This window comes from Hylaeus anthracinus, unplaced genomic scaffold, assembly GCF_026225885.1.
Source record: "Hylaeus anthracinus isolate JK02 unplaced genomic scaffold, UHH_iyHylAnth1.0_haploid 12000, whole genome shotgun sequence".
Taxonomy (NCBI): Eukaryota; Metazoa; Arthropoda; class Insecta; order Hymenoptera; family Colletidae; genus Hylaeus; species Hylaeus anthracinus.
In genome coordinates this window covers 3,793,128-3,809,620 of record NW_026534347.1, presented here as the reverse complement: position 1 = coordinate 3,809,620, position 16,493 = coordinate 3,793,128, and the positions used below count along the sequence as shown (strand labels likewise).

At 38.6% G+C, this 16,493-nt stretch overlaps 1 protein-coding gene across 2 annotated transcripts in view; it reads left to right on the top strand.

The window, feature by feature from the left end:
- Window positions 1–16,493, top strand: part of LOC128890072 (uncharacterized) — a 30,919-nt gene that overhangs the window by 8,314 nt on the left and 6,112 nt on the right. Inside the window, exons 2-9 of one of the 2 annotated variants that reach the window (XM_054148265.1) lie at window positions 584–695; window positions 1,220–1,410; window positions 1,682–2,762; window positions 4,809–5,062; window positions 6,174–6,296; window positions 7,384–7,641; window positions 8,047–8,226; window positions 12,697–12,822. In XM_054148265.1, coding sequence (XP_054004240.1) covers window positions 584–695; window positions 1,220–1,410; window positions 1,682–2,762; window positions 4,809–5,062; window positions 6,174–6,296; window positions 7,384–7,641; window positions 8,047–8,226; window positions 12,697–12,822 — 2,325 coding nt within the window. The remainder of the gene's footprint in view (window positions 1–583; window positions 696–1,219; window positions 1,411–1,681; window positions 2,763–4,808; window positions 5,063–6,173; window positions 6,297–7,383; window positions 7,642–8,046; window positions 8,227–12,696; window positions 12,823–16,493) is intronic. The other variant, XM_054148266.1, reaches the window with a different exon arrangement.

Here is a 16,493-nt window from a genome sequence, read left to right as displayed (position 1 = left end):
CGGGAAGTTTCCTCGCAACGATTGCCCATTATAATGCCGCGTTTGAAAAGATTGCAGCGGCTCGCTCATAAGCAAATTGCATCAGTTGGCGAAACGTTCCGAGTAGCGATTTCCGCGAGCATCGCCGCGCGAAACGACTATGCGAGCCGTCACTTTTGTTTCACGGTGCCTTTTGCTTTAACCGTTCGTTCCCATCCCGTCGGCGTCGGTTCAAAAAGTTCAATATCGAGCTGAAAAGCTGTCGAGTAGAGTGGCAACGGTGGGGGTGTATGCAAGTGCCATTCCCGGCAGTTCAAAGTAGCGCGGGTTTCCATTGACTTCCGGTCGAAGTTCGAAGCGGAACCAAAGGGAAGTTCCAAGATCTGAAACTGCGAGAACTTTCTACATAGACCAGATGAAAGTTTCTCGAACCCCGGAAATGGAAATTCTTCTACGCCTCTGTTCCCGTCAAGAACGGTGTATCGCGGCCAGACTTCGATTCCGTTTCTCATCGTTTTTTATTTACATTTTTACCCCTTCGTTTTTATATCGGATGCTTCGTATCCGTCAGAGAGTGAGCACAGGTCGATTTCGATGTTCGTAGGAAGCTGTCAAAATGCGGAACCGCGGGAATCGTTCGGCAGGAAAAGCGTCGCGAGGAAGATAGACGTGCTGCGGGACGAGTTGCAGGCTGACGATGCCGATCAATCGTACACGTAAGTATTGTATCGTCTAGAGATTCAGAAACTTTTTAGACCCGTGGCTCCCTTAGTATACAGATTATTTTCGGTGACTCCTTTTACCCTTTGCGGTCGTATTAAATTTAGGCGTGGCTATTGTACTGGTCGGAATTAATTTACGAGGAACGAGCAGTGATACATAATTTGCAAGCTTATGAAGGTTGAATAAGATTTATTAATTTTTTTGTGGACTTTAGATATATGCTTACGCAACAATGTGTTTTAATGTTACGTTTTTATGTAAAAATTATATTTTATCGTTCTCCATCATGTGGTATCTTTCGCTAACTTTCTCCTTGCCGTTAGAAAAAAAAGAATTTTAAATATTCCCGTTGAAAAATTGAATTTTGGCCATAAAATACCGCTTTTTAAACACTGTGCTACATACGCGTCGTTATCCATGTCGAAGAGAGAAGGGTGTACAAAGTATAATCTTTTCCTTTTGCTGAGAAACGAAAAAAAAAAATAAAAAAAAAACGCTTGGTTGTGTTGTCCATTAGCTGGGATGCGTCTCGCGAGAGCAAAAAGGTACTCGATGAGAACGGGAGTTCTCTCTCGTCTCGGAACGCGGCAGAGGTGCCGGAGACTGAAGCAGAAACGACGCCTCGGGCTGACGGTAAGAGGAACAAGGTCCTTGTTCCCACAGAAGATGCATCTACTAATTCATCCCTTCGGTCGCCCGTGAATAGCAGTGAGTAGAAACATTTGCTTTCCAAATCGGCTCGAATCAACAGCCAACACCTGCATGTAACGTCGGACAGAAACGAACAAAATTTAAATCGTATAATATATAAATAAATGTATAGCAATTTAGTATCAACGTTTTTTTCGCAATTAGTAATCTGACACCTTTTTAGACAAGGATAGAATTGAACTTTTTGTTCTGAACCGTACGATATCAGAATTAGGAGGTTCGTATTTCACCACTGTAAATATGCTAGGCGAATAATTACCCTTTCCAGCGCCAACGTCGACGAGTCGTCGGAAGGGAAACGGCGGCGACAGAGCCCGCAAAAAACGTCGCAGAGGCAAGGAGTCCAAGACCGGTGACGTGGACCGTCAACGTGAATCCACGGAAGATGTTCGCGAGAACGAAGTCAGAGGGAAAGGTGGCGGTCAGTCGAAGAAATCAAAAGACTCTCCAGGGAGAAGGTATCGCGCCGAGCGACGAAGAAGAAGGAAGAATCGCGACAGAAAACGGGGAAGGAAGAGATCCAGACAGAACGAAACGAAAACCGAGGGGCAGAGGGCTTCCAAGTTCAAAAGACGAATGAACGATGCACCGGCCGCGTTGGTTCTCGAAAAACTGGATGGTCCCGCGATCGAAGACGTTCTCAACTACAATTCTTCGAATTGGAGAAACGAGCAGTCATTTTCAAATAGCTCTGTCCCCGATTTCCCTAACGTCACGGCGTCGTTAAATCTTCAGGATCAGTTAACCACAGAGGCTACCAAACGATCCGCACAGACGACCTCGCGTTACAAAAACTACGAGGACACCGTGGAAAGAGAATTCTCCAAGCAGCTAGAGAGGGAGATTTCCAGGACGCAGAGGGAGGATCCAGCGAGCTTGGAGAACCGTATTCTGGGCAGCACGTTGACGGAAGTTTCGCACACGAACAACGAACGCAGGGAACAGAGCTCCAACAGTCGAGGGGAATCAAGGTTCGGTAGCTCGAGGTACGACGCCGAGAAAATGCTTGGTTACTCGCGAACGGCGGAGGACTTGCCAATTCTTGACCTGGAGAATGAAGTTCTAGCGAGGACTCTGAAGGATTACAACGCTTACATGACGTCGAACTTGAAATTATCCGTGTCGCCGCGCCATGGGCAAAACGACCGACGGAAATCTGGCGGATCCCATCTTCACGATAAACCCATAATTGACGGAACGGAGTTCGGGAGACTGGGCGGAAAGAAGAGCATGGAAACGGCATACACCACCTTGACGTACGACGACGATACCAAGGGAGATTTATCATGCATAAACGGGACTTTCCTGCCGGCGCCCCTTGTACGGCATGCGCTGATCAAATATGTAAAGTAAGTGGCTTTCGGTATGAATTATTCAGCTCAACCTAAAACGTTGGCGTGGGTGGATTTAGTCGAAGCGATTTCCCTTATGACGACGGATCTTTGGCGTGCTTATGAACTTGTTTCGCGCATCATATGTGTTCCTTAACGCAGCAAAGGGATAGCGTCGAGCTTGACGGAACTCAGTTACGTACAAGAAATGCGATTTTTGTTAAGTAACATCTTAATCGGTACACGAGTGTCTTTATTTTTACATTCGAGGCATTCAATTTTTTATTTAGATGTTTAGTGATAATCGAGAATATAGTAGTGGAGAACTGGAAATATTTATAGCACCGCTTGAATATTTAACATTCGTACCTAGATCTGTAGTCCACGACACTTGATTATACACGATAATATTTTTCCTATATTATCTCCTCTACTTCTCCTCAAATGAAATAATTCTATTTTTTTAACACAATGGATTTCTAGGACATAATGGACTTAAACAGAGAGGTTTGGGTTTTTCATGTTGGCACATTTTACGAGTAGATAAAGTTCACAACCTTCTTTACGAAACTGCTTCGAGCATAGTACCCGAGGCACCGCTTGCGGAAAGAAGCAATCTCTCAATCGCCATTATTATAATCCACTTTCTAGATTTCTTACAGAATTTTTCAAAGATACAATGTTTGTACGTCTTCAAGAGGACAGTTGAAACGTCTGCAATTGGTGTTCTTGTTCGTCGTCTCATTCAGGGTTTCCGCAAGCACTCGTACAAGGTTCCTTTCAAAACCCTTCGTTTGTTCACTAATCGAGCACATGTTCGTCTATACACTGCACACAACTTGACGCTTCATTGCCACTTGAAATACCCGTCTTTCGTTTGAAAAGTGAATTACCGAAGGCAACTTCGTAGCGGAATTGTACGAGAACTAGAAAACTTTCGGATCGAAGAGCCTGAACTTTTCAACATCCGGACGTGTTGGAATTACCTCACGGTAGTGTAAAATATCAAACGGTTGAAAAAGTAAGGGAAAGTGCTACGACGACGGACTTCCAATCAAACAAATGAAGAATATTAGAACTTTTTACATCGGCAGGATATTAAAAGCGGAACAAGAGAAAAAGAAAAATGAAATTGGAACGAGAGGTTTTAATTTGTAAGAATCATATTCAACTCGTTTATGGTATTATTATTATATTAAACACAATTATTACAAATGGTAAAATGTACATGGTTTGTTTGTTATCTGGATAGCTTACTTAGATGTCTTACTTTTAATTAGTTATATTAGTTTATCCATTTATAGGAAATTTGAATGTGCAAGAACCTACAAAATCCAAACAATATGCAAGAATATAAAAAAGATTGAAAGTAATGTTCATGTTATGTATTATTTACATAATAAAATAAATTCCTATTTAGGTTCAATTTTTGTAGGCAAAAGACGAAGATTCGCGAAGATTTTATTTTGCATAAAGATCCGCAGTCTAATCATTACTAACCAATAAGTAACTAGTTTGTGATTTCAGTCACCAACCAATTTCTTTTCTTTCGAGTAGCATCGTGTGCGGACAGCCTAATACATAATAGTTTCCAAGATATTGGACCACATAAGTTTTGTCCCAGTAGATCGCTGAAATATCACACTGTGCGACGGTTCGAGGTAGGCTCCGATCGTTCAGTGTTAGCGACTATGTGTCGAAGCCTGTCATTGTTACGTAAAGTATCTAATCACTGCAAAGTCTCGTGTACTACAATTTAGATATTATAATGTCACTCTCTGTCAATGGCACTTATTGGTGAAAACAAGTTACCACAGTTCAATGGAAACCACGAGGTGGTGAATAATCTTCCTGCAGGATAAGATAGAATTTGGCAGGATTAAGTTACGGGATAAATCTTCTATCATAGCGTAGCGAACATTAAATTACTGTTGTAGGTTTTGTAGCGAGAATTCGAAGGAGATTACGATCGAGCGCGAGCGAGTAAATATCGAGTACGAAAGCGATATTTGTTATACTCTGAAACCAATTTTTTTATACTCTGAAAAGTGATATTTCTCCAAGGTCATCGATACCAGATCACGAGTATTTAGAAGCTGACTACGAGTGCGCTCCAGGATTCTACATGACGACCACGACGAATAGATTGTTCTGCAAGAATCGTCAATGGATAGGACAACTGCCACAGTGCAAGGTGAAGCAGAAGCCCGAAGGTGCTTGCATAGGGGCGTCCTGTGACCATGTTTGCAGGGACTACGATGGCAAACCAAGGTGTTTCTGTTACAAAGGTTACCGACTAGAAGGCAATTTATGCATCGGTAAGTTCTGTTTCTGGGCTTCTTTTTTATTAATTGAAAAAGTACACAATCTGTTCACTGTCGACTTTAGCATGCTTCTTCGAGAAGATTAAGTATAATTACCTGTTGCACATTCAATTATTTTAGAGACATAAGTAATTGAAATTCCATAACTTAAGTTATATGCTGTGTACATTAATTTCTGTCATTGGTAAAAAGTTTTTGGTCGAACGGAATACGGATACGCACTTGTATCTAGATAGCACTTCGCGTCTAAACAATCAAAGTAATTTCATAGATTTTCGTACTATATCGTTCGACCGAATACTTTATTGTCAGGGATTGTACTACAAAATTCTTTAATTTCTATTTCCTTTAACATTTTACTTCTTCCTTTCATTTTACGTACATATATTTTATTTAATTCTGAATTTTAATTTATCGATTATAAAATTTAATATGACCGAATAGGGAATTTTATGTTGGACATTGTTCGTCCTCCAACATACCCTACAATATCGTAAAGTTTCTTCGACAACGACGCATCGTATAAAATTACCGTCACTTTTTATAATGTAATAATGCCTCGATAGTTCGCTCCTATAAAAATTCTTTTACTTTGATTAGTACGAGCACTAAAACGCACGAACGACACCGTTTTCCCGCTGAAGGCGGCGCGCCGGCCTGTCGAGTCGGCGGAAAAGAAATTTCTCGAGATGAAGTATCGGCAGGATGCCCGTTGAAATATTGACAGCTTCCGTGTTCTGCGATCGAGATGCTCTTCCTGCCGGTATTAAAAAATCAACGGTATCGCACAATATCCTCCAACCTTTGTATTTTCTTATCAAACTTATTCACGTGATCTTTCGGAATGGTTAAGGAGAGCTACAAACTTCTATTTTGGCGTCTTTTTGGGAATTTTGAACAGGAGAGAGGATGCAAATTTAGATAGTTATGAATCTTTATTTCTTTCCGTGCTGGTGTGTTTAAAATATCAGTGTTGCTGGGTTTCGAGATTTTAAATAATTATTTACTTTTTCGATGAATCGTTGGCGCGGTTCAAGAAATCAAGGACGATGTGTCGCGGCAGTTGGCTAAATTCAGTGTTTTACACGTACTCGTTGAAATTCAGATGTGGACGAATGCGAGGATAACAAGGGAGGTTGTGAGCATAAATGTGTGAACACGCCGGGATCTTTTCATTGTGAGTGCCCAAAGGGAATGAAACTACGCCAGGACAGGTTCACGTGCAGGGGTGAGTGATTTTCACCGGAATATTACATCCTCGACCCTACAGACTCCTCGTTTTCTCTCAAAAAGCAACAAGTGTAAATCCAAGCTCGAGTATATCCGTCGTTTCATCGACGGTCACTGACAAAAATCGTCGTCATTGACGATTCTTACTATTTCCCGAAAATATTAACGATTTTCTTTAATTATTAATAATTACGTTTGCTTTCAATATTATTTTTTTTATATAGTATGTAGGGTGGTCCACGCAACTTGCTGAAACAACTTTTCGACATAAAGAATGTAACATTTCATTTAAAATAACGAAGTCGATTTTCAAATCTCAAAAACACTTCGACCTATAGAATAAAACATACGTTCCATAACGAACCCTTAAAAATCATACTACTTTTGTATACAACATTCTTTCATAAAACGTATACTTCCACGAGTTAACGGAGATGTACAATTTACGTGGACCAACCTGTATATTAATTTCGTATTATTTCCCATTTTCATTTCTCTTATTTATTTCAATTTATGTTTCAAGATTTCACAGTTTGAACGATAATTGGTACAAAATGATGCCAACATTTGTAGAGCACCGTTTTGAATTATTCAAACGAGTGTATGCATAACGCTAAAAATTTATTACATTTTGGATGTGAAACAAATTTATTAATATTTCCAGTCGTGATCTGGTAATTCCTTCGTAATCCAACATGCTGGATATTTCACTTATATTTCGACGAAGTCTAAACAACATCTAAAGTCGAAAGATGTATTTATTTTTTGCGTTGTTTGATCGTTAAAATCGAATCAAAATGTAAAGAATTTAAGGATAAAGAGTGGTTTTTTGAATTTGATCAATATTTATTATTCACTATTTCGAATGTTGTCGTGCGAACTTGAAAAAGTAGTTCTGACAAATTATGATACAGTTCTCACTCTTTAATCGAATAAAACTGGCACAAGATAATATGACTTACAGTTATGTCGAATGTCTTTATGTCAGTCCAGATACTTTTTGTGCGGCTAATTAGCCGACATAATAACCAGTGAATCTAACGAGTATGTAAAGTGGCCCTTTCATTTTCACGTTCATTATGTAGACATCAACGAGTGTCTGTTGAACAACGGACACGGGCCATGTCAGGATACGTGTCGGAATACGATAGGAGGGTATGAATGTTCCTGCGATGGTCTACAGGATACTGTCCTGTCACCAGATAACCACACATGCCAGGACTCAGGTCCGTGCAGCGACAACAACGCCGGATGCTCCCATACCTGTCTCTCCACGAAGGGCAGGGTGTTCTGTCTTTGTCCTGACGGTTTCGTTCTGGAGGACGACTGGAAAACTTGTCAAGGTAATACAGTTTTCGACTTGTCTTTTTTTACTTTTTTTTAAAAAATTGGTAATTTCAATCGATTAATACAAAACAGATGCTTAAAGGGTCGATTAATTTTGTAATTTAAAAATTTAAGTAACTTATTTAACTTCTTAAAAATTGTAGCAACACGTTTTTCCCTCGAAAGATGTAAGTTTCACTTCAGCCCTTTCTATAAGACTTCTAGAAGACGTCAAAGATTTGTTCTGTGGACAGTTATGTAAACGATATCTCCATAAATTATTTTATATATTAAATATTATAATATTACGTCTGACTGTTGTAAAGTGGGAGATAATTAAATCAAAAGTGGGAGATAATTTTTTAAACGCATCGTGTAATTTAATAATTTCATCAAAGTAGGAAAATGTGGTATTCTTTCAGACGTGGATGAGTGCTCCCAGCCTGACTTACAAACGGAAATGTGTCGCTACGGTTGCATCAATACTCCAGGATCTTATCGATGTGCCGAGCCAATGGAGCTGAAGAATCAACCGATACTGGACAGCTTGTCGATCACCTGCCTCCCTGGTTACGAGGCCACCCCCGATGGAACTTGTATCGGTAAGTGGTTTAATCCCTACAAGCGATTTAACAGGAAGTCGGATTTGCAGACAGAGCCCCCTGGCAGACAGTTTTCGTTGTAACGATTCATTTGAACGGAAATTGTATTTCGTTATTGCATTATAGTGACTCAGATTTAGATGGAAATTTTCTTACTTAATGGAACGGATCAGTGGCGATTTATACTTCCATAACAGCAGAGCTATAAAGTAATGATTACTTTTGTACTTGTTACAATTTGGAATAACTATTTAAGTAATTCTTGATTAGTTTGTTTGTAGTAATTATCCAATACGTTATTCTTAATTATTGAGTAGTTCAATTACTTTTTAATAATTGCTTATAACTACCCAGAAAGTAATTAAATGGTATCCCAAATCTAAAGTAGTTGAAAATACCTTGAAAGTAATTAAAAAGTAATTATAGGTACTCTGTTTTTACAACTACATACACCCTGTATACGTGGCTGTTAAACCATTATAGCATTAAATTTCGACCTGGGATTTTTACAGCTACATCTTTAAGAATCTAGAACATTCATTTATGCAATAAAAAAAGAAACGATATTTTGTTTCATTTTACTCGAGTAAAAATTCTCCCCATCGGTATTTATCAACGTTTTGTTAATCATAATAAACATAGAATCATCTTACTCTTAAGTACTCCGATAAGTTTGACTCGAAACAATAATTAAAAGTGACCTACAAAACTCACTGAGCTTAATTTATTCGTTGCAACTGCTGAACAAAATACGTTAATATTCTCGGTGAAAAAATGAGATCGCCTCGAGTTGAAAGATATATAGGCGAGATCAAGAAGAAATTTAATTCGCTTCTAATTTATGGGCGATGAAAATACGTAGAAAACTGCTGCCGCAATTTTATTCACTCGAGCGGATTAACTCGTTCTAGCAGGGAATAAACTGTTTCTTACATTACATAATGAGGGGGGGCATAATTTCATTAATGAATTCATCCCATTTCCCCAGCACGCCCGGCGCGCACGCATTTGCCCCTGTCTCTTCATTGCGTTCGAGCCCCACGAGCGTTTGTACAACCTATTCCTCGAGGGAATTCCAGCAAACTGTCAACTTGTAATCGGAATTGCGAGTGTAGAGGAGCCTTTAAACGGAGACCCTTAAATCATTCTCTTTCACCTGACAAATGGTTCTGGCGTTTCCGTTGACGAATCCGTTTTTTTTAATGAAACGGTGGTGAATCGAGAAAATGTTGAACTAGAGGAACAACCGAGTTTTCAGGAATTTTTACATCATGCTCTTCTATAAAGATGACTGAAAAGTTTTTTTTTACTAGAAAATACTGAAAAAAATTATAGGTACCTGCTCTTTTTTTTTTTATTTGAGTATATATTGTAAAAGATAAAAATATTGTTTGTATACCTCAACATTGTAATTACCGTGTATTTTTTTTTATGATAACTACAATGGTGCCGATAATAACCCTTTTAACCGACTTCGAAAAGGAGGAGGTTACTGAATTCGATATGTTTTTTTTTTTTTTTTTTTTGTTAAATGTATGTTACTCGATTACACCGAGATGGCTTGACCAATCGGGATGAAACCTGTTGTATCTTGTAGAGCATGTCTCCGGGATGGTCTCATTATCAAGACATTTTGGGATTTCTCATTTTTTTTACCCGTTTTTTGTTTGCAGAAAACCGAAAAATTTTATACTGCTTCTTACTCCGAGACCGATGTACCAATCGGATTGAAACTTCTTGCATCTGATAGAGTATCACTGCCACTTGGTCCCATAAAAAAACATTTGACCTTGGTTTATTGTTTACCCCTCTAAACCACTTTTATCGCAAAAAAGTACTACTTCATGTATGTTCGGCCTGACATTGACGAAACTCCCTTATATTTTGCTACCGGACAGTTTTTTGCGATGATCCCATTTGCAACCAACGTTTCTGAATTTTTTAACCGATTTCGAAAGAAAGTAGATTGTTTCTCAATTGTAATCAGTTTTGTTTCTTTTATTATTCGATATTTGAGTGGTCTTGAAACGGGAGTATCGATCGGGGCATCGGGAAATTCAAATTCTTCTTGGACACGCGATGAGGGATGAGAAATGTCTGACCTCGTCTGGTCGACGGACAAAAACGTCGAAGTCGCTTTCAATCGCGTCATAACGACTTCTCGTGAACGATCCTCGCATTCTTCGGTCGAGAGCCACCGGCTAGCCGGTCAATTGTCCACGCGATGGCGTTAAATTGACCGAAATAGACGTACAAGGGTCGGCCAGAATACGATTGCCACGAGCACTTTCAATGACCGCCAAGAGTGCTCGACTTCCGTCGCTTTCATGAACTACAGATACGCGCCGTATACGCGAATGAACGCGATGTACCAAGTATCCGTGCGATAATGATGCTCGGGCAGATTCGAGAGCTCGAAGGTAATGTCCTTTTCGTGCATCCCATTGGCTCCCTAGATTTCCGTGAAACCGATACAATATGTCGTAATTTTTCTCACTTGAGTTTCCTTCGTTAGGTTTATGTGTGATTTTTTCGAAATAGATACGTTGGACGTAACAATTACAGTATACAACTGTTCTGATGAAAGGAAATATTTGCAACAATATTTATCGTACATATATTGATACGTTATTCTTCTTATACGTATGATTTCTTTCAATAACGATCTAGGATATTGTCGATTCACTTGACGCTAAATTTGAAATTAATGTCGGTCGTTCAATTTTCCAGTCACTAAGTTATATGAATTGTGGAATCAAACCGATCAGACGTATGAATCGACCACGTGAGTAATTTCGCGGGACGATATACTAATATTTGACATCGCCGAGCGTGATGTGTTACGCATACATACTATTATAATTACCGATATTACAGCAACTTTTTAATGTATTCAGACGAGAAACCGCAAATATGAATTAACATAATTGGTAGACTGTAATCGAATCAAGGATCATGAAACATCATGAAACATCAAACTAAAGATCTGATATATCAAAGGTAGCAATATCACATTTATTAAGGTTTACAAAATATATATTTTTTTTAATATAATTAATTAACAATGGACTCTAGATCCTAATCACAAGCACCAATGGCTGAAAGATTATAGATATCTAATACATCATGGCTAATCAATAAACATACAATTTGTTTCTTTGGTTCATTGGTCAACACAGACGTATTAGAAATGTAACACTTTCCTTGATCTAATCGAATCCGTGACGCCTGTTATTAAAACTAAATCGTTAATCTTTAGTCATTTGAAAAAGAATTAGGTCTGTGAACCTCAAAACATAATATGATGTACTCAATTTGTAATAACAATATAAATTTAATTTTCTATCGGGAATATAAAAATCCAAAATAAGTACGTATTATTTGCAATTAAAAACGTGGAATAAAAGTCTATTTGTTCATTGCAATTTCATTGCAATTTTTTCATTGCAATGGAACAGATTATTTTTACCGTTTGCGAACCGGATGAAATAAATTTGAACTTCTTTCACGACACCTGTCGCTCGATCCTCTAATATCCTCCAAAGTTGGCAAACCTAATTTCGTCGGTCATAAATCTTCCCGGCACCGAACGGAGAATTCAGCCCTGAACAATATTAAATTCCGATTAAATTCATGATACGCGGAATAACACTCGCAAGGAAACACCGGTGAGTGTTACACCCCGATTTTGATGAAACTTCGTACACTTGTTTGCGAGACCTTCCTATGAATTACACAATCTCCAATTCGTGCCATTTTTGTGTTTCAAGGGAGAAACCACCCCTTTTCGAAACCTCGTATCTCGAAAACCTATCTATACAAATTGTTTTCATTGCAATTTTCGAATTCAGCAGGCCAAAATACATGGGAAAAAAATAGTGACATTGAATGTATATTTTGGCTTGTAAACTAACGTTATTTATCCATATAATATGTGCGTTATAATCTATTTAGTCCCAAAAACAACAAAAATCATATGAAACATTCTTTTTCAAAAATTTGTTTGTCATCTCTAACTATCGAAAAATTATAAAATTGACATCGATAGATTTGGAAAAGGTTCAATTTTAATTAAAAAAAGATCGATTTTTCTTTCGAAAAATGTGTAGTGCCCCACTTAATATATATATTGTCCAACTATTCTGAAAAGAACATTCGATGGCTACAAGAAAATGGTTAGTGCAGCGACACTGGGGCAACTGTGCTACAAGTCGCTTCGTCCATCAGGACTTTATAGATCCTTGGTGGCACGTAGTGACATAATAAGTACGTAGACGTGATCATGTTGACCAATGGCGACAGTCCACGTACCAGGGGTTGAAGCGAAGAGATTTATTGTTGGAGGAATATTAAGCCGCCACCCTAGCCCACATTCCATCGCCTAATCACCTTCTCGCGGACCCAGAGTACGTACACTCTGAAAAGTGTTGGTAACCCTAATGAAAGAAGAACTTTCGTTTCTGTTTGCAGACATCAACGAGTGCACGGTCGACAACGGTGGATGCACAGAAGTTTGCGAGAACACGGATGGCAGCTTCTTCTGTGCTTGCGACGGTGATGAAAAAGTCTTGTCATCCGACGGGAAGTCCTGCGTGGGTGAGTTCTTCTAGCTGAAGGAAAGCATTTTCCTCAAAACCTTCCCCCACATGTTCCTTCCATCTGACACCATGGAGGGCCATGTATCTTTCGCGTGCCTGGGAAACGCAATGTGTCCTGGGTGACGCGTGGAAAATTTCTCGAGTACATCGTAATAACGTTATCGCGGATGCGTTTATTCGCGAAGCGTTCTTGATAAACGACGCCCAGTTTTTCCGATTAATACGTACAACGGTTGAATAATATGTTCCCTTTATTACGCCGTATCCTCGAGACAACGATAAATTCGTCCGAGTTTCTTGCAACCGGATTAAATTCACCGCGGGTATTCCGGCATCGCGTTATGCAGAGTTCAACTTTAAGGAATTATATACAGTTGATTATTCTGCGGAAAGGCTCCAATTTATGAATTCATTTTAGTCGACTTATTCATGTATTTAAAAAGTAAGTTAGATGTACGCTTAAATATTTATTGCATCAAATTTCTTTTCGGCTAAAGGATAGTTCGCTTAGTTTTATTTTTGTCAATGTTTTTCGCGGATTTAAATCGTTTGTACATATTGTGTATAATTTTTATCATTTCATTCTTTGGTATTCGAAAGATTTTTATTTTCAATTAACTCTTAAAATATATATAAAATATAAAAATAGTTCAGTTAACAAAAATTCATGAAATGGAATTTTTTCTATAGTATACAACTGTATATTATAATTCCTTAACGCGTTGTCAGTCATTTTATTTCCTACCTTCTTTGAGGAGATTCTTGGACGTGCTTGAACTTCTTCTATTCTTTGGAAAAATTTACGAATTTATACTGTTTAACACATTACACAAGGTGATCCGACAGAAATGGAATATCCAATTATCTTTCTTTTGCTGTTGCAGACGTGTTCCGGAGTAGTAATTACCCACCCGTCTGTACCGATCAGTGCAAAAGCAATACAAGTCGATAAAGGTCGTCAATTTAAGCATTTATTGTAAAACATGATATTAACCGATTTAAGAATAAAAGGTGTGTGTCGTAGGTTGTTGAATTTGTTTTCGAACAACCTCTTAATCCTGTGTAGCAAAAGACTTCATGTGGGAAGGTATTGATGACCTTGATGACTTTCAAAGAAATAACTTTCTGACCAAATTATATTTCCACCATCTTATGATTTTAATCGATTCAACCAACCGTCGTCGAATTTTCAACAGTCTTTCGATTGAAAGTTACAGAATTTCGGAAAGCTGTATTGCATAATTTTAGCATGGTTTCATCTATATAATTTTAAATAAATTTGTATATTTATTTTGGTAAGATTGTATAGTTAGACCTCGAGTTACATGGATTCGTTAATGCGCGCTTTTAAGCTCCCATTTATTTTCTTACAGATATTTTGCATGTGTGTACGTATTTACATATTAAATAATGTTTCTTTTTCTTCGATCTGTCTTCCTACAAAAGAGTGGGTATGAATCCGTAACAATAACCCAGATACTATCGTCGCCTATTTAAAATAACAGTACAGAGGTTTCTGTAATGTCTAAATAAATATAAATTGGATATCATCAACATACAGCGTTTTAGTTCACATTTACGCATGTACGTAAAGTTGATATACCCTAATATAAGTGAATTTACCAAATATACTTGATTCATATTATTATTGTTATCATTACTAAATGTTGATATCGTGCACATTGATGCGGTTTACATAAATACAAAAAATTCTCCACGTTTCGGTTGACTGGAAAAGTTTCAAATACGAGCAGTATTGACTAATTTCCCATACATTCGTAACTTTGCGTCCGGAAATCGTGACTCGGGATATATCAGTATCATTACCATTTTGCTTTCTGTCTGCTCGAATTTTTGTTAGCGCAAGTTTACCCTCGTTTGCATAAACCTATCGGGCAATAAGAAAGATACAAGAAGTTCCGTTGTGAAATTTGCATTGCTCAGGAATACGGTAACGTTTTAGAAGTTCCTCGGGAGAATATGAAATTAAGTGACCCAGATTGCGATTATTTGCACAGTTACCGTCGGCTCAAAGCTCGCAGTTTAACATTTGACGACGAGCCGATAATTGCAGAATTCCATTAAACAACCGGGAAGGATGGTCCCTTGTATAAATTTGAGGGGACATAGTAAGACGGTTTGTTAGCGTGTTAACAGAATTCCTGGTGACGGCAAATATTCCAAGTAAATTCTTTTCTTCGCGCTGCAAATTGGAGAATACATGTAGGGTGACGTAGCGTAAGAGCAGAGATAGAGATATTCATAATACGTTATGCACGCGAAACGGCCGTTCAATTAAAGATGCGATTGGCAAGATTCTAGCAAGATAGGATATGCAAAGTCAAGTGGGCAGGATTACATGGTAATCACGTAGTAAACTCCAGGAGTGTTACGTCTAAACAAGCGACGGTTGGGCGATGGGGACGCATCGATATTTGCTACACCATGCAAACTCGCCACGGGGGTGGTTCTCACGGATGCGACCAAAGTCGATACGCGTCTCTGGCTTCACTCTATCCGTCGCCATTAGCATTCGTGATTCATATATGATGCAGATATCGAGGATAATACGTGTAAGCATCACGGTCGACAATAGTGCTTGGTCGACGTCGCGGATTTCTGATTTACCCGCTCGCATATCACTGTCAGCTTTCGAAGGTAGCCGATTAATGGCGACAGAAATTTCCGTGCCTCCTGAACACGTATCGCGTGCGTGCCAACGAAAATCTAGCCTGTTGTAATCGGATCAAAGGATTTACGCGATCATATCGGTGATCGGTGCGCTCGCCACGAATCGTTCTTGCAACACCGGGTATTGATGAAGTCGGGGATACGGGAACGAACCGATGCGTTGGGACCAGTTGAACGCGTCTTGGTCGCTGGCTCGAAGTTTCTTATTCTTTAAAATGGAAAAGAGAAACGAAACGATGCCACAGTTATTGATAACTATTTAGAAATTTACAAGCATCGATGTTCGTCATTTTTTTGCGATTGTTTTTGATCTTTTAATAATTTGAAGTAAAGCGAAGCTTGTGGATTAATTGATAAAATTATATGGATTTCTGTTTCGAGCGAATATTTAGTTTTACCGAGAGAGTGATTTTTCTTGGTAATTCGAGCAGTTTATTGTCATTTAAAAAGAAAAACGAATTTTAATAAACGTTTTCAATCTTCGGCTATGATATTGAACCGGGTCTGGTTGATTTCATATAACCGTTTGCCTACCACGAATCGACTGTTTTTATTTTGAGTTGTTTTGAGTTGGGGACGTGTCTTGCACACGCTGTCCAACGAGGCGAGTGGACAGGATTTATCGAGAATAAGCGAGATACTGCAACATTGAGCGAGTGTCGGATTACCGGTGTCCGGGCGGGTCGCAATTGAGAACGGTAATGCACGTACACGTGGGATGAGTTATCCATTAGTGGAAATTAAAAGTTTGATACTTTTTCGTATATCTCCTTGTCATTATTGCTAATGGATTGGTGAGGTATTCTAAAAAATGAGCTCCACCTCTACCTGGTTTGGATTATTTACATGGCATTCAAGTAATTTTTGAAAAACTTTCAATTAACACTTTACACTTGGATATGTCCCCTCTTAAAGGATATTATAAGTATGACATACTTTGTTGATAATTATGCGGAACTAACTTACGCAAGTGCAACA